Source organism: Salminus brasiliensis, chromosome 9, assembly GCF_030463535.1.
Source record: "Salminus brasiliensis chromosome 9, fSalBra1.hap2, whole genome shotgun sequence".
NCBI lineage: Eukaryota > Metazoa > Chordata > Actinopteri > Characiformes > Bryconidae > Salminus > Salminus brasiliensis.
This window is the reverse complement of record NC_132886.1, coordinates 25,151,624-25,172,794: the sequence shown is the minus strand read 5'-3', so window position 1 is coordinate 25,172,794 and position 21,171 is coordinate 25,151,624. Positions and strand designations below refer to the sequence as shown.

Genomic DNA, 21,171 nt, shown 5'->3' with positions numbered 1-21,171 from the left:
ATGAATGTATGCAGTCTCAGTATGGGTACATTGTGATAAGTATAAGCATGCTTGTGTTTCTACTCATATATAGGACCTACAACCAACAGCAGTGGAGAAGTTCACAACTATACATTAATGGCATCAGATCATGTTACACAGGTAGGCAAATGGAGCATTTTGCAGCTGTCATGCAAAAACCTTACATCTCATTTGTGATGTTTTTACAGTTGTTTTTTACATTGTGTTCAATTTCATGATGAATGGACCAATAGAAATGCTCCACAATGACTATATTTCACATTGACGTCCATTGAAAGCAATATTAGGAGTCTTGCCCAGGGACTCCCATTGGTGCAGGCTGGTGTGCTTGCTAGGCCAGGGACTCAACCGTAGTCTAGCCTCTTTGCCCCAGCAGCCACCACTGTAGACTCATGAAGTAAATGAACACGAGTATGTATGCACTAGTAGGTGCCATAAACTACTATTATTAGTAGGTAATATTAAATGAAAACGTAATTCACCCCAATTAAAAGCCTTGAATTATTGATTTATTTTTATGTTAGATTTCTTCATTCGTCTAATAAACATCCTGATTTGTCTAATTTCGTAGATGTAGCTAACTGTAGATTGTAGATTTGCTGTGGGCGGCTAAGTGTGTGCTGACATGCTCTCCGGAGAGGGTGGTCCAGCAGGGGGGCTGGCTGTGTGTGTGTGTGTGTGTGTGCTGTTAATGACAGTGCTTGTAAGGCATGAGCTCCAGCCAGTTCTGCACTTTTCAGAGGATTTCCGTGTTCAGCGGCTCGACTGGTCCGCTGTTGTCCTGATGCAGAGCGCCAGGCACCATGGCTTTCATTAGGAAAAAGGAGCGTTCCCGAGAGAGGTATTTCAGCGTGTGTGTGTGTGTGTTTGTGAGTAAGTGTGTGTGAGAGTGAGAGTGTGAGGGGGTTTGTTTTTCCTCTCTCGCTGTATTCTCGTGACCCCTCACTCTGTCTCAGCTCTAGCCGGCCTTGTCGCTCTGTCCCTGGGCTCGCTCTGCTAAGAGAGCCCGCTGCACCTCCTGCTCAGCAGGCCCGCCGTTTTTAACGGGGATAACAGTGCTGGTTAAAGTTATTCAGCGTTGTCACGTCTTCTAAATGTGTTAGGAGAAATGTTCAGGGACCCCTCCTGCTTTCTGTGTGCCTCCAGTTTCTGTCTGGCGCTTTTTTTTGTTCTGTTTTCATGATTGTTTTGTTGCCGGAACTCGAGACCGGCGCTTTCCTTACAGGATCAACAAAGCGCCTCTCAGGATGTGTCAGGGGGGAGATTTATGAGTTGGTTAAAACCTGGTTGTCATTTTAAGTGCTCACTCTCTAGCTACCCCTCTCTCTGTCTCTTTCTCCGTGGTGTTTCAGGTTCTCTCTGTTGCTGCTGGATCTGGAGGAGTACTATTTTGAACAGCACACTGCGTATCATATGACTGGCAGTGGCAGCCCTGCTGCACTCCCAAACAGGTGAGTTGAGCTGGAACTGAGAGAGCCTTAAATAAATGATAAGGCCTGAGTAATGACTGTGTTACAAACAGCTGGGAAGCAGGACACCGACCGAAGCACGTACCCTAAACCTATACCCATACCCAAACTCAAGACAGGACAATGAGAAAAGCCCTAGCAAAAAGTCTAGGTCAGATCTGTGATGTGTTTGAACCGCAGAATTGTTCACAGCTGTGCTCTTGTAATGCTGGATCCTGTAGTGCTTGTAAATTGAACAGCTGCTAGATAAGAACACATGCATAAGTGGGTTTTAAGATGTTTCTTCTTAGGAACAGTTGGTGATTCCAGTGTTACTTCCACTAAATCACTCCAATAACAGCACATTTCTGAAGAACACTTTGAACAGAAGTAGAAAAGTACCAGCTTAGAAACTCCCCCGGTACTAAATACAGAACTATTCTGTAAGCTGGAAGATTGCTCTGGAAGATTTCTTCTCTGGTACAGTTGTAGGAAAGGGTGGTGAGGACATCTGCTCCTAACTTTTGATGCGTAGGATGTATGATGCGTCAGTACCAGAGGTAATAATTATATAAAATAATTAGCGCAACATCAAGATTAGAACAAAATCACTCTACTGAATTGAAAACCTGGTGTTATTTTTTGTTAATATTAATATTATTACTATTACTGTGTTACTGTACAGCGCATGTTGTATTTCATGGGAATATGGCCATTGGTTACCTAGTTTTTCATATATTAAATAATACATGCACCTTAATGTCCACCTGTATGGCATAGTTGCAATCCACCCCTGGACACAAAAACCCTGTTTACACCTGGTCACTTCATACGTCTTGAGTATTAGGGTTATATGTGGGAAAGTGTAAACTAACGCACCCAAGGCACATTTTAAACAGCATACAAATCCTATCACTCCAAAGCACTTCAGGAGGAGGTCTGAGACGCATTTGTGCCACGTTATAGCAGTATAAACACATCCTTCCGTCTAAGACACGTTCGGCAACCGAAACCCTTCATGTGGTTAAAATCTTATCAGGACACACTCCAGGTACTGGTCACATGAAGTGCCCAGGTGTGAACACACTTTCCCAGGTTCCCAGGCTGTGGACTAAACAGTGGTATTAGTGGATTAGTGGAGTCTTTGTTGGAAGAACTTTTTTTTTTATGAAGGACCAGGCTATTAAAGTCCAGATGAGCAGCTGGACTGGGCTGGTGTTTTCAGAATGGTCAAACTGTAGCTAGCTTCACTACAATGTTGGGCTTTTTTGAGTAAAAGGTGCTGTTGAATTAACTGCTTAAGGAGGTTGCTAGGCCTCAGAGATGTCTAATGTTCACTTAGGATTGCCATGATTACTCAATTACTCAAAGTCCCTGATTACAATTGACCTTCCTCTGGCAGTGAGCCCTCCTATAAGTATTTGGACACCTGTTCATTCATTGTTTCTCCTGAGATCAAGTGTATGTATGTATGTATGTATATACATATATCATATATGTATATCATTTTATACATATATATAATGAGTTTATCCTGCTTTTGTTGGAGTAACTGTCTCTAGTGTCCAGGAAGGATTTCTACTAGACTTTGGAGCATTGCTGTGAGGGTTTAATTGCATTCGTGAGGTCAGGATGTTGGATGATCACCACCCTACCTCATCCCCAGCTCCTCCTAGAAGTATTGGATGGAGCACAAGCCCTCATTCCAGACAACACATTTCCACTGCTTTTCAGCTCAATGCTGGGGTGCTTTGTACCCCTCTAGCCCATGCCTAGCATTAATGCAAGATGCCAATAGGTTCATGTTTATCTGCTCCAGAGAGTCCTACTCTATTAGCAGTACTTTCGTACAGGGGCAAGGCAAGCTGTGTGGGTGCATTTGCACGTCGGTGTCAGCAATGGGTGCAACATAAAGAAGCTGAATGGAAGTGTGGTTTGTTATTGTTTGCAGTCCTTTCCCATTGTGAAGAGTTGTGTCTAATTGTCTGCTTTATGCCAACAGACATAATCGAGGCTCGCTGAAAATCTGCTCTAAATCAGTCATTTTTGAGCCAGACGATGTGAACAGACCCATTCTGAAGGTAAAGATCAGGCTCACATCCCCAATGTCTAACCTTTGAATAACGAGCTTACAGCAGAAAGTGCTTGACCTGCTGCTTTTCTGACAGATCCCCCTGAAAGACTGCAAACAGATAGAGGCACTGGAGGAGAATGAGAGCAATCCTTTCAAAGAGTGAGTGTTTTATCCACATGCACGGTTGATGTTGATGCTGGGGAACCACAGAGTCTCCTAAATGATGTCTATACACAATTAAGTTCAAAGCACATTGTATACAGTGTTTTTTCTATGTCAATGTGATGAGGATGCTGCTACAGTTCATATACCCTTTGTAATGCAGTGGAATCCAGCTGATATTATTTTACCCTGAAATGTTCTTTCCTCTTTTCATTTCCCTTTTCTGCTGCAGAACCAAACCTGCATGTATACTTATGGAAACCAAGCAGGTGAGCACATCCTTCAGAGTGTAACAGAAAAGAAACCAAGAGTGTGTATGTGTGTGTGTATGCCTGTGGCAGATGTTCTGTCAGTAGTTTTATCTGACTTTAACCGCATGTTTTTGTTTTAACAGGTTTTTCTCATTAAGGAGAGTAATGCTGTGTCTCCATACAAATATGAGAGGGTGAGAGCATACTTGTTTTAATAAATATTTAATGTATACATTTACTGACCACTGTTATTACTAGATAAGGCCTCCCTTTGCTCTCAAAACAGCCCTGATTATTTGTGGCATGGTTTCTACCAGACCTTTAAGATTCTGGTCCATGTTGACATGATTCCATCATGCAATTTCTGCAGATGTTCAGGAGCATGCAGCAAATCTCCAGTTCGATGCTCTATTCTGGATTCAGATCTGGTGGCTGGTAAGGCCACTGAAGAACACTGAACGCATTGCCCTGTTTATGAAACCAGTTTGAGATGACTTGGTTCTATGATGTGGTGTCTTATTGTGCTGGAAGTAGCCGTTAGAGGATGGCTAAACTGTGGTTGTGATAGGGATGCACATGCTTAGAAACAATGCTCAAATAGGCATTGAAGCAATAACTGATTAACTGGTATTAACAGGCTAAAAGTGTGCCATTCCCCCTTCTTGCACCACCTCCACCAGCCTAGGCTGTTGACACAGGGCGGGTTGATTCCATGGATTCATGCTGTTTGTGCCAAATTCTGACCCCACCATCTGAGTGCCCCAGTAGAAATCCAGTCTTCAACTGTCCGTTTTTGGTGAGCCTGTGCCTAGTGCAGCTTCAGCAGAAGTGGAACCCCGACCCGGGAGGGTCTTCTGCTGTTGTAGTCCATCTGCCCATTAAGGGTTGACGTGTTGAGCTTTGTGAGATGCTTTTCTACTCATCACAATTGTGCAGAGTGATTATCTGAGTTACTGTAGCCTTTCTTCCTGCTCGATCCAGTCTGACCATTCTCTGTTGACCTCTCTTATCAACAAGGCGTGTCCATCCACAGAACTGCCGCTCACTGGATGTGTTTTCTTTATTGAACCATTGCTGTGCTGAACATCCCAGGGTATCAGCAATTGTTTAAATACTTAAACCAGCCCATCCAGCATCAACAATTAAGCCACGCTTAAAATCACTGATCTCACATTTTTCACTTTCTGGTGGTTGATTTGAACATTACCTGAAGCTGCTGGTGCATATCTGCATGATTTTATGCATTGCGCTGGTGCCACTCAATTAGCTGGTTAGAACGAGTAAATGTACAGGTGTTTCTAATAAAGTTCTTGGTGAGTGTATATTCATTTGTGTCATGTCTTGACTTTCACATCTGATTTTGATGTTATCCTTGTTGATCTGACTGACAGCAGACTGATTGTTAATTATCTTGTCGCAGTCCCATAGGCAGCAAATAATGTTCTTGGCTTGCTTTTTAGGGAGAAAGAAATGTTGTATTCCAGCTGGACATTCCCAGAAAAACAGAAGATGTTGTCCAGACGTTGCTGCAGGTTTGCATTGCAGATTTTGGTGCTTTATTATTTTTAGAGGCTGATGTTTGTGATATTTGTTTGATTGATCAGTTCTTATTTTCTTAGTTGCACAGAGCATCACGTCTGGACAAGCTGGGTGACCAGACGGCCATGGTTGGTAAAAGTACACACACATACACACACACACACACACACACACACACACACACAGACTTTGTTAAATGATCAGTGATTTTATTACAGACCTTTGCAATTGATGTTTGAAATATTAATTGTTATGTGTGCTGTTTTCTCTAGATTGCTGCTAATTTGCAATCCAGGCTGGCACGAACGTCATTTGATAAGAACAGGTGATTAAATAAATATTTTAATATATGCACTTTGGCGAACGGCTATGTTTGCTGAGGGAGTTTGACCTGTTGGAAATACAGTTGGAAAAGTGTGACGTGATCATTTCGCTGAGCAGCAAATGATGCATCTGAGGCACGTGTGACTTTGCCTGACAGTTTTGTCATGGGCACTCCTTACTGCAGCTACACTCTCACAGTGGGATATGGCTTGATATGCCTTCAAATAATAAGCAATTCATTGAATGGCTTATTCGTTAAAGAAAGCCTTCTTTGAAGAAAACCTGTCTGATGAATATTAAAACACTTCTTGTAGTTAATGCATTGTGAGCTAATCGAGTTACTGTGGACTATCTGTACCTGCTATTATTCTTGATATTCTTGTGACATATCAGATTTTTTCAGTACTGTATGCACATGTCAGATCTAATCTTTTCAAATTTCATTCAGATTATATTCACTTGTAAAAGGTTAACAGCAGTCTGAAAAGGTTAACAGCAGTCTGTACTGTACAGTCGTTCTCCTACAGCTCACAGCAGAGAGCCTCAAGATTTGACTCGGTACACCCTTAATCATGCTGTTTGGAGTCCTGTCAGTACACCTATGAGACAATGTGACAAGTGTTACTGCTGTTTTGTGCAGTCAGTGGGAATCTAAACTATGTTGCTTTGTTGGTTGTCATAATAGGCTGACACATTATTTAGCATCAGTCACTCCACAGGAAAATGTGTCATCACAGCACAGTGGTGTGGATGCATAGGAAGTAACACAGGACGTTGTATTGCAGCCAACACAGTTTGTGTTTTTTTTTTGTTTGTTTGTTTTTTGTTTGTTTGTTTGTTTACCATTTTCTGAATTACTGGTGGGCAGTATTTGCTCTTTGAATCTCACCAATGACCTATCCAACACCAGCTGACCCTGTGTGAAAAAGTAACTGTCCCCTGGTTACTACATTTAGTTGGTAGACTAGGCTACGTTCACAAGTAAAGTGGCCCAAATCTTTTTTCCAAATGTTTTTTCCTCACCAAAACCTTTTTTTTGGCAGCTCACACTCTCTCTTTTTGTGATCCATTCTGTCACGTAAACAGTTCCTAAACTGACATGCATGCATGAAAAAAAGTTTAATCTTCGCAAGCATACTGCATGTAATCACAGCTTTTAAAATGTGCTCGTTTGTTTGTCTGTGTGTGTGTATGTATGTATGTGTGTATGTATGTATGTATGTATGTATGTATGTGTGTGTGTGTGTGTGTGTGTGTGTGTGTGTATGTATGTATGTATGTGTATATATATATATATATATATATAGTTTTCGGAGTGTGTCTGAGAATCCACATATGGATTGCGAGGCTGAGATGGTATCCCCATTGGTGACGAACCCTGGACATGTTTGCATCACTGATGACAACCTCTACTTCCAGCCCCTGAACAGTTACCCTGTGAGTTACCTACACATCATTGTTTATCTGCGTTTTTGATTTAGTATGAAATGATAATGCATACAGTACTGCACGAAAGGTTTAGAAACCTGTGAAAATTGGAATGAAAGAGCAGTATGTGCTTATTTACTCACTTAAACATTAATATTAGATTAAATACAAATAACATTCATGCAGAAAGTCGTGATTTTACTTCTCTGTGTTTATTAAAACATCTCCAAAGCTCCCCTCATGGGATTTATAGTCATCATCCAACACCTGGTTTGATAAATCAGTGCTTAATGATGTTAGATCAGGTGAGCTGATGATGGAATTAAACACACCCATGCTGTGCTGGCTGATGGGGGGTCGTGTTTTGTTCTTCAAACTAAAAGGTAAAGGTGCACGTGTTTGTCACTGTACACTGTACAGCGAAATGTGTCCTCCGCATTTAACCCATCTGGTAGTGAACACACTCACACGCACACATGTGTTAGGGGCAGTGAGCACACACACACACACCCAGAGCGGTGGGCCGCCAACTCCAGCGCCCGGGGAGCAGAGAGGGTAAAGGGCCTTGCTCAAGGGCCCAACAGTAGCTCATAAGATCTCAACTACTTTCTTCTATAGGAGAAATTCTTGTTTCTTTTTACTGTATTTAGGTTTACCTTCATCTGTGCTAATGTTCTCTGTCTTTTCAAGCAAAAACACTTGCCAGAATCAGTAGATTTAAATAATGTGCTTAGGAACCTTAAACCTCTGCACAGTACTGTATGTTTAGTATTTGTGTGTATGTGTGTGAGACAGGACTCGGTGGTGCAGATTGGACTCCGAAGCATCAGACGTATCTACAAGAGAAGACATGGCCTGAGACCATTAGTAAGTGTGTGTTTGTCTGGAAGTTGAATATGCTATATACACAATTGTTTATGTAGTTGTTTGTGTTCATATATATGTGTGTTTGTGTTTGTGTTTGTGTTTGTGTGTGTGTGTGTGTGTGTGTGGCAGGGGCTGGAGGTGTTTTGTACAGAGAATGATCTGTGTTCAGATATCTACTTGAAGTTTTACAATACTAAAGACAGAGATGAACTGTACTACTACATCGCCACTTTCTTGGGTATGTTACATGCAGTCACCCACACACTTCCACACAAAACTCTTGGGCAATCACACTGTTGGTATGAGTCTAAGCCTCGTGGGTCACATGTTTCTTTAACTCAATTACCGTGTTTGTGGAAGCTGTAGTTTAGTGCGCATCGGTCACTTCAACTTCCTCCAGTGAAGTACATCCTGTTCACTAGTAGTTGAGCTACACATCGTTAAACCCATACTTGTTTTGATGGAGCAGTAATGGACCGGTTCAAAGCAATGTAGCATTATTACCTTACAATAACTGCTTCAGAATCGGGATGCTCCACTGGCTGCAACAGGGAGAACGGTTGTTTACCACTCTGAAACCGGGCTATATTTGTGTAAAACCCTGTAATATTACTATACTATGTCAATCCATGTCATTGTAATTGGGGGAAACATATTTAAAGTGGGTGATTGCCATAGAACGAATTAAGAATACAATAATAAAACTGACTTAAGCATATTTTTTTTTAACATGTGAGGGGCCGTACAGGCCGTATGTATAGTTTGAGACCCCTAGTTTACAGGCTCATTTAATTTAGTATGCCAGCTTTGTATCTATCAGCTTGTGCACAAATGCATGTTTATAACTTTCCATAAGGGGGGCTCAAAGTGTTTATATTTCTGGAAGTGGTGTATGAGTTAATTACACTCTTCAACTATAGGAGGAGCCCAGTAGCATAAAACACCAACTCTAAAAAACCAAAAAAAAAAAACCAAAAAATTATTAAAAAATAAAGCTTTTAAAAGAAACATTTGAATCATTCTATCAAGAATTAATCTCTAAATCCTTTTGGGTGTCTATTTTCTAAGATGTTTTAAAGTGTCTGGTGTTTAGTGGTAAACATAAAGCTGCAATCTATGGGTATTTCTTTGTGAACGAAAAAATGTGATCAGGATGTTTGTGTGTGTTTGAGACAGAAAACCACATAACCGAGCAAACAGCAGAGAGTTATATGTTGCTGTGGCAGAGGGGCCACATCTCTAACTATCAGTACCTGCTGCACCTCAACAACCTGGCCGACCGCAGTGTTAACGATCTTTCTCAGTATCCTGTGTTTCCGTGGGTTATCAGTGACTACAGCAGCCCTCAACTGGGTGAGTCTTACTCATGAAATATTGCATTTGAATGGTTTTGGATAGGGATGGCCATTTGAACTAGTTTGCCACTAGTTTTAATCAAACTGTAATCACTTATCAAAAAAAAATAAAATTTTGAAGTCCAAAAAAGCATGTGCATCTTTTGAGAATTTAGAAAAACTCACATTATAAATGTTTTATTGTACAGTTGTTTTCTTTCTTTCCTTTAAGCATTTCTTTTGGTCTGTAGTCATAGCTATTCTCACAGCATCTGTCGTTCCCCACATGTACTGGAAAATCTAAAGAAACATTTTAAGACTATTTAGAATTGAGATATTAAAACAATATTTATATTGTTACAGATGAAATAGTAACATGTGTTTATTCATTGTATCATTGTTTTTTTTTTTTTTTTTTAGATTTGTTAAATCCTGCCTCGTTTCGGGATCTCAGTAAACCTGTGGGAGCTTTAAACACAGAGAGACTGGAAAGACTACTGGTGAGTGATACAAACACACTAGTTGGCCCGTTCATGTGCATCATCACTAAGGCAACCAAATCATGCTTGATTATTGTTCTAAAGAATTGCAATTGAAACGATTTATTGTTAAGAGATTTGCACTCCTGATATCTTCAGTTTAGTAATGAAATCCTGGACGAGCCCCCAATTCTGTTATGACCTGACCCTACATTGGGTTGTAACAGAATTGGGAGCTCGTCTGAGATTTACGCTTGTCAGTCATACCCCAGTAAATGTGAGTGAGAGTTGGCTTGCAATCGGTGAAGGGAGTATAGGCTCAGGGGTGAGCAAATACCAAAGTAAACTAAAGTTTACAGAAAGCTGTTCTAACTTCCTGTTTAGAAAATGTAGAAAAAGGGTCTAAAACAAAAAAGCACTACCTTTTTACTTCTCTCCACATGAGTTCGGTGGGGTGGGGGGAGTGATGGCTGTCTCCTCCCTCAGTTGACAGCTAAAGTGCCCTTGAGCAAGGCACCTAACCCCCAACTGCTCCCCGGGTGCTGGAGTTGGCTGCCCGCTGCTTTGTGTGTCTGAAGCACTAAGCACAAAAAAAAAAAATAATAAAAACAATATGGCCAGTCCTAACGTGTGTGTGTGTGTGTGTGTGTATATGAATGTTATACAGGAGCGCTACAGGGACATGCCTGAACCTCGTTTCATGTACGGTAGTCATTACTCTTCTCCTGGATATGTTCTCTTCTACCTCGTCAGAGTGGGTAAGTCTCAGTCTGTGTCGTCCTTCCTCACACATCTGATTCTCTTCTGGTTCTCTAAATATAAATGTGAATTAGGTGAACTTGTGTTTGTCTTTTTGCCTTATCTTCTCCCTTAAAGCTCCAGAGCACATGTTGTGTTTGCAGAATGGACGTTATGACCATGCTGACCGAATGTTTAACAGGTAACATCACCTCATAAGAAACACCACTTTCAGGGCTTTGTTGCCTGATGTAGTCTAAAACGTAGTCTAATTGATCAGATAATTCTTTCTTAACATCTGTATTTGTCTGATTCACTTTGTCAGTGTTGGAGAAACTTGGAAGAATTGTTTAGAGGGAGGAACTGACTTTAAAGAGGTGAGAGTCTGGAAATAGTGAATAGCACCTACATTATACAGCATAATGCTGCACCCACATTCTTCCTCACATCAACAAGTGTTTGTGTATAAGGTGTGTGTGTGTGTGTGTGTGTGTGTGTGTGTGTGTGTGTGTGTGTGTGTGTGTACCAGCTGATCCCGGAGTTCTATGGTACAGATTTTAGTTTCCTGAAAAACCTCCTGGGCTTGAATTTAGGCCGGAGACAGGGTGGAGGGCAAGTAGGTGATGTGGAGCTACCTCCGTGGGCTTCAGGTAGTTCATCTCATTTCTTTCTGTGCCTTAATTGAAAATCTGAGTGCAACTTTACAACTTTACAAAAGTGTTACTGACAGCCTAAAACTCTGTTAGTTTTGTCTATTAAGGTACAGGAAATTATTGTGTGAACCTACAATGTCCAACAGTCATAATTTATTTAAAATGAAACTAATGCATGAAGTACAGTTTAAGATCATTGAACAGCTCTCTCTCCCCCCCTCTCTCTAGATGCTGATGACTTTCTGCAGAAAATGAGCGCTGCATTAGAGAGTCAGCATGTATCTGAGCACCTGCATGAGTGGATCGATTTGATCTTTGGCTACAAACAGAAAGGCAGTGAAGCTGTGGCAGCACATAATGGTATACATGGACTCATAATGTGTATACGTGTATTAGAGCAAACATTAAGGTTCTCAAAATCTTGTTGTAGTCTCATAATTTTGTGTAGTTCATTATGATTTAACAATACCTTTTGTATTTGCTCACATTTAACAGATTTCTTCCTATAGGATTTTGTTGTAGCTCTGTTATAGTTATAAATAAGCTTTGTGTATTTATTACTTTCAGTAACATTATTTTCTTTGGGACCATGATTAGATTAGATTACATATTTTGGTAGAACCATGATCATGTACACATGAGCAATTTTCATCATTAATAATATTACCTAGATAAAAAAGAAGGCAATTTTCACTATGTGTGCACCAAAAAAGAAATAAAAACAATCCCTGGATTTTTAATAGTGGTGCTGGGTATGATCGAGAACCAGGCAGCATATTAAGAGTAAACAATAACGGACCCTGGACTGATCTTGCGTAACACCGTATCTCACTTTGGATGATGATGAGAGCATTCATGATAAGAGCATTCGTTCTGTAAATAAACGAGCGATTTTGTCAAATAGGATCTAAACCAGATCCTGTAATTTTCTAGCCTGTTGAGCAGAATATACATATCACAAAGGTTTTGTCCTAGTGAAACAAATGTGAATTAATCACAATAACGCTTTTTTAGTTTTCTAATTATACATATGTGTTATATGTGTTGTGTATGTATGTGTATGTACTCAACTATCTGTAACTTCTCGTTCCAGTTTTCCATCCGTTAACATATGAAGGAATCATTGATTGCGACAGGTAAACAATCAAAATTATCTATTTGTTGTGTTGGTATTTTTGCCCTATATTTTGTGTTTTTAGTGCTCGTTTCACCGGATGTTTGATTGTGCATCCATGTGTTTTGTGTGTAGTATTGAAGATCCCGATCAGAAGATAGCGATGCTAACGCAGATTTTGGAATTTGGCCAGACGCCTAGACAGCTTTTCACCACTCCTCATCCTCAGCGGATCACCCCCCGGTTCCACAACGTCTCCTCAGGAACCAGCCTCAGCACCTCACCCAATGAGCTTTCACCAGGTCTCAATACAGGACTCATTGATTGATACATAAACATACAGTACAGGAATAAAATGGTCAAAGAAGTAGTTTACTCTGAAAACCGATCATGTTTGGTGGTAAATTTGTTTTACTTCTTTTTCTGTCCAGAATAAAACTAAAGAAGCATTCCAAAAACTATAAGCACCAAACATGTCCTGACAGACCTACTACATTTGATATTTGGCATTTTTGGATATTTGGGTTTGGGCCTGTCCATGAACTGCTTTAGTGTTTGGATAGAGGTTTGTGCCTAATTTATTGTTTGTGTGTGTGTGTGTCTCTGTAGTTTCTCCAAGCATGGAATCTTTTGAGGATCTGACAGAGGAAAGTAAAAAGCTGGCCTGGAGCAATATGAACAAACTTGCGCTGCAGTCCAGTCACAAGATACACAAAGAGTAAGTGTGCAAGTCTTTATCTCCGTCTCTCTCTGCCTGTTTGGTTGGTCTCGTAGTCAGTCTCTAATTCGGTCTCTCGTGTTCTGGCATCGTCACTCTCACAGGGCAGTGACTGGTATTGCAGTGACTCTAAATGGAGCGTCTATTTTCTCAACCTCTCAAGGTAGAAAGTGGTTGCTTTTCCAAATGCATGACAGTTTTTTTAGGTGACCTTAACTGAAGCTTAAGGTTGAACTATTATTGTTGTGGCAGATTCAACGTTGAAGATGTTTTCTAAAGAGGGCAGTGCGCTGCAGAGGAGTGTGTCCTTTTCCAACATGGTAAGTGGTGGTTTGATGTTCAAGGATGTTGGGGTATGCAGTTTACATGGCTGGAGCACATAAACATGAATATTGGCACCCTCATATATAATCCCCCCTCAGCATTAAGCTGTGGAGCTGTATTTTCTGGAATGATTGTGCTTGTGCTCCAGCCAGTACTTTGGGGTTGAGTTGGGGGTTAGGTGGGGTGGTGATCATTTAACATCCTTACCTCAGTAATACTCTGATCACTGAATGCAATCAAATTCTCACAGCAATGCTTCAAAATCTTGTAGAAAGCATGTCTAGGCTAGTAGAAATCTAGTAGCTGCCCCTGGACAGCAGGGACAGTTTTTTTTTTTTATGCGATTGATTTCAGAAGAAACAATACTTTTACCTAATACTTTTGTCCCTTTCTTTTCTTCATTAGCTTTGTAACTCCTAAATATTGTGAGATAAGCTTTAGACATAAAACACATCTGGTATCACTTTGACTCGTATTAAAACTATTGCTTGGAAAAACAGCAAAGTTACAGACACAACCACATGTAATCATCCCTAATGCATGTTTCTTTCTCTCTTTACCTCTAGGCTTTGTCCTCATGTGTGATGCTACCAGAGGATAAAACAGTGGTTTGTTCCTCGTGGGACAATAATCTGTGAGTATGCAAAAAGCTAATCGTCATCCATATTATCACAGTTCACCTGTTTATTCTGTCCTTTTATGTCTTTTGTTTTGTTGTCTCTTTGTTTTTTCTCTCCTTTCATATTGCCGTGTCCTCATCTCCCTCTTTCAACAGTTATTTCTACTCAATAGCCTATGGCAGAAGGCAGGACACGCTTATGGGTCACGATGATGCAGTCAGTCAGGTTTGCTGGAGAGACAATCAGCTGTACACAGCCTCCTGGGACTCTACAGTAAAGGTCAGAGGTTGCCCAGCTCTCAGTGCTGTACTCCTATCATTTTATCATTATAAACTATGCGAATTTAATATATAATTGTTTATATCTTTCTTTTCTAAAAGTGTAGGGCTGACCTGAACAGCATTTTCAATGCTCACTGTGTTCTGAAACGAGAATCTGAATACTCAGTCTTAAAGCTACTCTTAAAAACAATAAGATTTTTGTTTCATAATTAACCATAACTGTTTGTTCACTATAAGTTCAACAGTGTAGTAATAGTGTGTACTGGTGATGGTACAAAAAAAATAAAACCATCCATTAACAATTAAAACACTTAAAACTTTTTTCTGTGTAACAGCCTTTGTTGTTCATTATAATTTAGATGACTGAAAGGCTAACTGGTGTGCAGAAATGACCACTGTGAACTACTAGCATTTGGCTTGAAAAGCTATTTTGTTTCTCGTTATTAATTATAATCCGCAGTAAATGAAAATGACTGAAATTCAACAAAGATCCTGAACTGTTGCAGGGCATACCTCCCACCTCATACTATAGCTTCCGCTTCAGCTCCAATTTACAAGCTCCTAAATACCTCCAATATTTTTGAACTGTGGTTTGACAGTTATGCAACTAGTTGGCTGGTAAAAATGAATACTATGGTATAAGCATGATAACGAAAAAACTGATCAAATACTAATCTGTTGATGAATATGTGGCTCTTATCTTTTTGTAACAGGTCTGGAAATGTATGGCAGCAGACATCTCCAGTAATAAGAGGACTCAGTTTGAGCCGCTTGCTGAACTGGAACATGAGGCTGGAGTAAGTGGTTGTTTTACATGTTTTACATTTCACTCACATGGCAAGACGTACAGTATGAACTTGAACAGAATATGAACTCAACAGAACCCATGATTCCCAGTGTTTCAGAGCAGTGTGTTTATGTGTTTCAGGTTAACACAATAGCTCTAAGCCCAGCCGGCACACTTTTGGCATCAGGCACTAAAGAGGGCACGCTCAGTGTTTGGGACCTTGCCAGCTTCTCCCTGCTGCATCAACTCTCCTGTCATTCTGGAAAGATCCACCAAGTGGCATTTAGTCCTGGTGGGTGTGTGCATTTTTTCTCTGTGTCTCACTTTGAAAAAAGTGAGTGCTAATTGTGTGTATTTCTATGTGTGTGTTTCCTTCAGACAGTAGAAACATTCTAAGTGTGGGTGAGGATTCGTGTTTGAAGGTGACAGACGTGCAGACAGGCATGCTTCTCTCCACTGTTCATGCAGAGGATGAGCAGAGGTAACTTTTAAGCTTTTAATTCACTCACAAATCCACAGGGGTGTAACAGTACTTGTATTTATACCAACCCGTCATTGGACGGTCGTCATGGGCCGGTTCATTCAGTTGTACTGGCTCAAACACTTTTAGTTGTCTTTTTTTCCTTCCTTCAGCCTCTTGCTGTTCTGTTCTGTTAATCATGACTGTAAATGAGCCCTAAGTATTTCACTGACATTCTGGCTTGTTGCCATCTTATGATCTATGGGAAGAGCTAAAATTGTGGGTGTTTTCCCAAAGCAGAGAGAAAGTGAACTCACTCAGGGCCTGGACATTTGTAAAGGGTGGGGTGCTGAGTTTTCTGATTACAGTAAGGAAACGTGTATGTATACCAGGAAAGATAAAACGTTAGCAATCTGCCATATTTGGCATGATTGGTGTCTGACTATGGCGAGTGCAATTGGCACACAGGAGATTTGTCTGCTTCTGTCAAATTAGCTGTGTGGGAAAATCCTCAGTGAGCCATGACCGCAATGGAGAACACGCAAAGGGGGGAATCGGATGAGGACGGTGTGTCTGCGTATCAAACTCATACTGAACCGTTCTGTCTGTGTACTGTGACATCCTTACTCATTCATGTTTAGCAGGATGATCCTCTCAAAATGTGTAAGTTGCATCATTTTTTAATTTTATTTTGATGTTCTTGTGACAACAGGTGTTTCTGTTGGGACGGTAACTTTGTTTTGTCTGGGGGACAGTCAGGGAGCCTGCTGGTTTGGGATCTTCTTTCCAGTAAGGTTATACACAAGATTCCTGCTCACTCAGGTAAAGTTATACAGATGTGAGCTGTGGTTGTGGTAGGCAGTAGTAGTCTTACTCTGCACTTACACAAGCTTGATGGTTTCTTCTGTTTTCAGGTCCTATCACTTGTATTTGGATGAATGAGCAATGCAGCAGTGTCATCACAGGAGGGGAAGATAAACAAATCATGTTCTGGAAACACCAGTATTAACACACACACACACACACACACACACACACACACACACACACACACAACCACATGAAACGAAGTTTGCTGGACACACATATTCAGTTGGAAGGCCGTGATTTTCAATTTTGACCAAACTGACTTGCTGGCCTGTGATTTGTATGAGCATAAATATGATACTGAATGGTGAACGTGATGTTGCAGCAGTGGTGCCTACGCCTGGCAGGTCTCTACGCTTCATATTTAGACTTCAGCATAATAGAGCTTGTTGATTACCTGATTATTTGGATCAAGTGTGTTATAGAGCAGGGTTGGTAACCGTTAACTTGAATGAATGCTGTGGCACAAGTGTCAACATTACCAGTAATCATGTTCGTTTTACTGATACTGTGGCCTTTTTACAGTGAAAACGCAGTGTATGTTTAGATGTTACACTGTAACATGCCATTCCCAGTTTTATTATTTTATATTCCTATTTTATCACTTTTTATTTTCCTTCAAACTACTATTTTCATAAAAGGGCTCATTTGTGGAATAGTAAGTAATTGAAAGAGACATTCAGTCTGGATTCGCTTGTATCATAATGCATCACTAATATGCAAATTGTTACTTTTTTGTTTGGATTTTCATTAAAATAAAAACACAGGCTGTGACTGACGTGGTTCCCTACTCCCTGGTTAGTAATGCACTGTATAGGAAGGGACTAATGGTTTATAGAGCCACAAATGAATTTGGAAATAGTCAACATACGTCAGCACCGGTCGCATAAAAAAATCTGTGTTTACATCTCCGCACACACCTGAACAGAATTCTGATTCAAAGTTAGTCAAAGCATTGAGCTGTTTATGGAATAAACTTTAGCCATTGTGTTGCTTAGAAACATAAGCCTCCCATTAACAAACTACACTCGAAAGTATCTGAAATTCACTGCATCCAGTGGCTCATAACTATCACTTGCTCATATGAGCAAACATCATTGGCTCTGTTACATTCCACTGTCTGTTGCTAAGTGTGCATTGTGGGAGATTGTAGTGCCCTCAAATTCATGCTTGAATTCCACTTTATGATTTGGACACATCTGGTTATAGAGAGAATAATGGTTGACATACTCAATAGTGCCCTAAAACCTCAGTTCACAGCCACAGTATCATATTTATGCCAGTAGAACCTGCAGTATAGAGACACTACTCTTTTGTTTAGAATCAAAGTTTTTAATAAAAATCAGATCTGGTTGTAGAGGAATGGATAAGAGGTAGCTACAATGCTAATCGTAGTGGTGAGGCGTTCAATGTTTCCAGACCAGAGCTCAAATGTAAAGTTACAAAACCTTTTTTATATCTAGTGTTGTTTATGAAGTTATTGTATATATAAAATAACAACAATTACATACAAGTGATTCCAAACTTTGGGAATGATAGAGTACATGGCAAGACATGACCTTATCCAGTTAAATATGTAATATTAAGTATGTAAAATATGTATGTCTAGCTGAAAATGCATCAAGGCCTGTCTCGCGCAGTGCGGCACGTTACTCACTGAAGTTACTGACGTGATCAACGATGCCATTTCCATTACAGTTATGTCACAGACTTGAAATAACTCATCTAGTTGGAACATTTGCCTTTTAGTGCTGAGCTGTGCTGTAATTGGCTGCTTTCTTACAAGGGGGAGGGTGGCAGGTTCACATTCTTCCAGTAAGGGCAGCTGCACTAGTTACGTGGATATATTGAAACAGAAGGATGTGTAGGCTAGCCTTTGGCTCCCTGCTTGGTAGAGCTGATGTGTGATGGAACTAAAAGTCTGCTGAAAAATTAAGCAGGAAAAACAAGAAAATGACTTTTAATAGGTTAAGAAAGACAGTGTTGGGGGGGAGGGCGGGTATGATGTGTATAGACACTGTAGTACTGCATGTTATCCCAAATATCTGCTTAAATTCCGATGAGGAGTAGCCAAAACAGAAACATGCAGGACTAGCTCTAAACTTACTAAGGTAGAGTTTCTCTGTTTATTGCACATTTTGCTGCCTGTGCTTCATATTTGGGGCTTAAACAAGAATAATATATTATATGACTAATATATAGATGACATAATATGCAATGGTTTATGTAATCATGTAATCATAAGATACAAATGACATTTAAAACCTCATGGCGTTTATTGTTCATCCACATCCATCAATTAAGAACAGCGATACTGATGCAGTTGTAAGTTACACGTCTAGTGCTAAACACCACTAGCATAGTTAGTGATATGTAAAAGTGACTTCATATATGAAATTATTTTTTTGCTATTTAATATCATAATTTTATGCAGTTTTGACCTACAAAGCTTGTTTAAAGCTTGAAAAATGTGCCTTTATCATCAAATGTTTTAAGCTTCAACATGGTCCCGTATTCTGAAAAATATGCTCATATTTATTATGTATCAATACTTTGAAAGGAAAGTATTACATTGTATTAATAGGAAGCTATATATATATATATATATATATATATATATATATATGTATGTATAAGTGTGTGTGTGTGTGTGTGTGTGTGTGTGTGTGTGTGTGTATGTATATATATATATAGATAGATAGATAGATAGATAGATGGATAGATAGATAAAATAAAGAAATGCATATAATTGTTTTTCATTTTATATGATTATGATTCCAATTATTGCAGAGAGTATTCAAAGTCTGCTCTTCAATGAAGAGCTTTTTTAATATCTATGAAAGTCAGCAGAAGTAACTTCACATAACATAATATTTGTAGAGGTGATGATTATCATATTGCGTGATGTACATCTGAATATATAAATATGTAGTTAAGAGTTTAAGTCCAAAGTCATCTGTGTGGGGGTTTTTTTTTTGTTTGTTTGTTTGTTTGTTTTTGTGTGCATTAATAAGTGACTTCTTTTTGTGTTTTGTATCTCCCCCCCAACCCCCCCCCCCCCCCCCCCCCCCGCTTTGATTTGCTAATCTTTTCGAGGTTAAGCCGAGACTGGCATCAAATGTGTCATGCTGTCCTTTCTGGAGAACTGGATGAGTCTTCTGAATGTTCACTTGTTTAATTTTTTGTGTTCTGCAGTAAATAAATGCCATGTCCCTCCACACATATGTCACCTTGCCAGGAAATGATACACACACATTTTTGAAGTGTCTGAATGCAAGTACTAGGAAATATGAGCTGGAAAGTGTGTGTATTTACCATAAGCTTCCAGCAGATGGCGACGTCATTTCAGAGTAAATGCTAACGGCCGGTAACTGCCTTTAACAGCCAGGGAGGTCTACAGGTTCCAGAGTTGCTCTTTATGTAGATATGACAAATATACACGATATATCCAAAACTGAAAAAGAAATATCTAGCCACCACTAATTAGTCAATTCAGCTGCTCTAAGGTGAACCCATGTCTGACACCAGTGTGAAATTGCGCATGCATTTAGTTAGTAATCTTCATAGGAAAAAGCTTTCTAGAGCAGCATCCAATTCTTATGGAGCCTGAGGCCACCACGCTAAGGCCTCAGCTAAAGGGATATTAAGCCCCCCCTCAGCATTTGGCCTGTGAGCAGTGGAACTGCGGGATGTAGGACTATCACTATTGATTGTATTAGTAATCGAGTAATCTGTTGATCCCAAATAATAAAAATGAGCTTCACCAAACAGGGACATTATGAAAAGCCCTTTTAAGGATTCCTGTAAAGTAGAATTGAACGTATCTCTCTGTGTAAAAAAATCTTGTATGTCCAAAATGACAACTTTACAGAAGAAGTAAAAACAGTCTTAGCTTTCAATGAATGTTAAAATAATACGATTATATTTCAAGAGATTTTGGGGCATTTCTAATGGTCCATTCATCATGCAGTTCTGACACAATGTAAAGAACAACTTCCAGATCCACACTGTCAAGAAGATTCATTACCAGTGTATTAGCAAACATTAGATAATTTAATTTTGATGTTTTCCAAGTCATTTCTATACAAATTTTGAGAAATCATTAAGTCATTTCTTAAAGCTCTACTTAAACAACAACATTTGAACTTTGTAACAGATATTCATGCAGCACATTCTTTAGTTTATACTTTGCGTTTACTTCATATGCACACACTTCGTAACATACATTCATTTTTAGTAGTAATCGTGACAGTCCTAGACTGAGCACCTTAAGGTACCTTTGGGATAAGTTAGAATACTGGATTTGTCCCAGATATAAGAATCCAACCTCAATACCTGGTCTCACTAGAAATCTGAAATCTGGCTGAAATCTGGCTGAAATCTGTCTTCCAACATTTACTGCAAGATCTTCCCAATAGAGCAGAAGCTGTTGCTGCAGCAAAAGGTGTTCAAACTCACTATGAACACCCTTGATTTCAATGGTATTTTCCGCTGGCTATGATCTTGTATATTTATAGGTTTGGAATCTATTGCTCAGTGTGTCACATGACTTTCCATGCCATCCTGAGATAAAGTAAATATCCCTCTCCACAGGGATGCGGCAATCTCTACTGAACTCATATCTGATCTGATTAGCATTAATAAAGCACTGTTCGCTGCTCAAGATTATTCTGGTTGTTTCA

General features: G+C 39.8%; 1 protein-coding gene across 2 annotated transcripts; it reads left to right on the top strand.

The window, feature by feature from the left end:
• Positions 1-677: 677 nt before the first annotated feature.
• nsmaf (neutral sphingomyelinase (N-SMase) activation associated factor) lies at positions 678-16,683 on the top strand. Of its 2 annotated transcripts, XM_072687987.1 has the most exons (31): positions 678-862; positions 1,374-1,472; positions 3,472-3,550; positions 3,638-3,702; positions 3,938-3,974; positions 4,100-4,150; positions 5,417-5,488; positions 5,576-5,623; positions 5,768-5,820; positions 7,127-7,256; positions 8,043-8,114; positions 8,244-8,352; positions 9,291-9,467; positions 9,869-9,948; positions 10,595-10,685; positions 10,804-10,867; positions 10,991-11,042; positions 11,195-11,315; positions 11,547-11,678; positions 12,412-12,454; positions 12,568-12,734; positions 13,042-13,150; positions 13,255-13,313; positions 13,403-13,470; positions 14,041-14,108; positions 14,250-14,373; positions 15,089-15,172; positions 15,304-15,454; positions 15,541-15,643; positions 16,335-16,444; positions 16,537-16,683. In XM_072687987.1, the coding sequence occupies exons 1-31, from the start codon at positions 825-827 to the stop codon at positions 16,629-16,631; spliced, it is 2,751 nt and encodes a 916-aa protein (XP_072544088.1). In that variant the 5' UTR covers positions 678-824; the 3' UTR covers positions 16,632-16,683. The 2 variants fall into 2 exon arrangements, with proteins under 2 accessions (XP_072544088.1, XP_072544089.1); XM_072687988.1 differs by lacking the exons at positions 678-862; positions 1,374-1,472 and having other exon boundaries at positions 5,584-5,623.
• The last annotated feature ends 4,488 nt before the right edge of the window (positions 16,684-21,171 follow it).

What these genes read in the sequence shown, in the direction of transcription:
- nsmaf (XM_072687987.1), top strand. Translation starts at nt 825, where the DNA reads ATGGCTTTCATTAGGAAAAAGGAGCGTTCCCGAGAGAG. An exon ending in AGCTGTGGCAGCACATAATG is followed by an intron (nt 11,679 to 12,411) that starts GTATACATGGAC and finishes TTCTCGTTCCAG; the next exon opens with TTTTCCATCCGTTAACATAT. An exon ending in TCCTCGTGGGACAATAATCT is followed by an intron (nt 14,109 to 14,249) that starts GTGAGTATGCAA and finishes CTCTTTCAACAG; the next exon opens with TTATTTCTACTCAATAGCCT.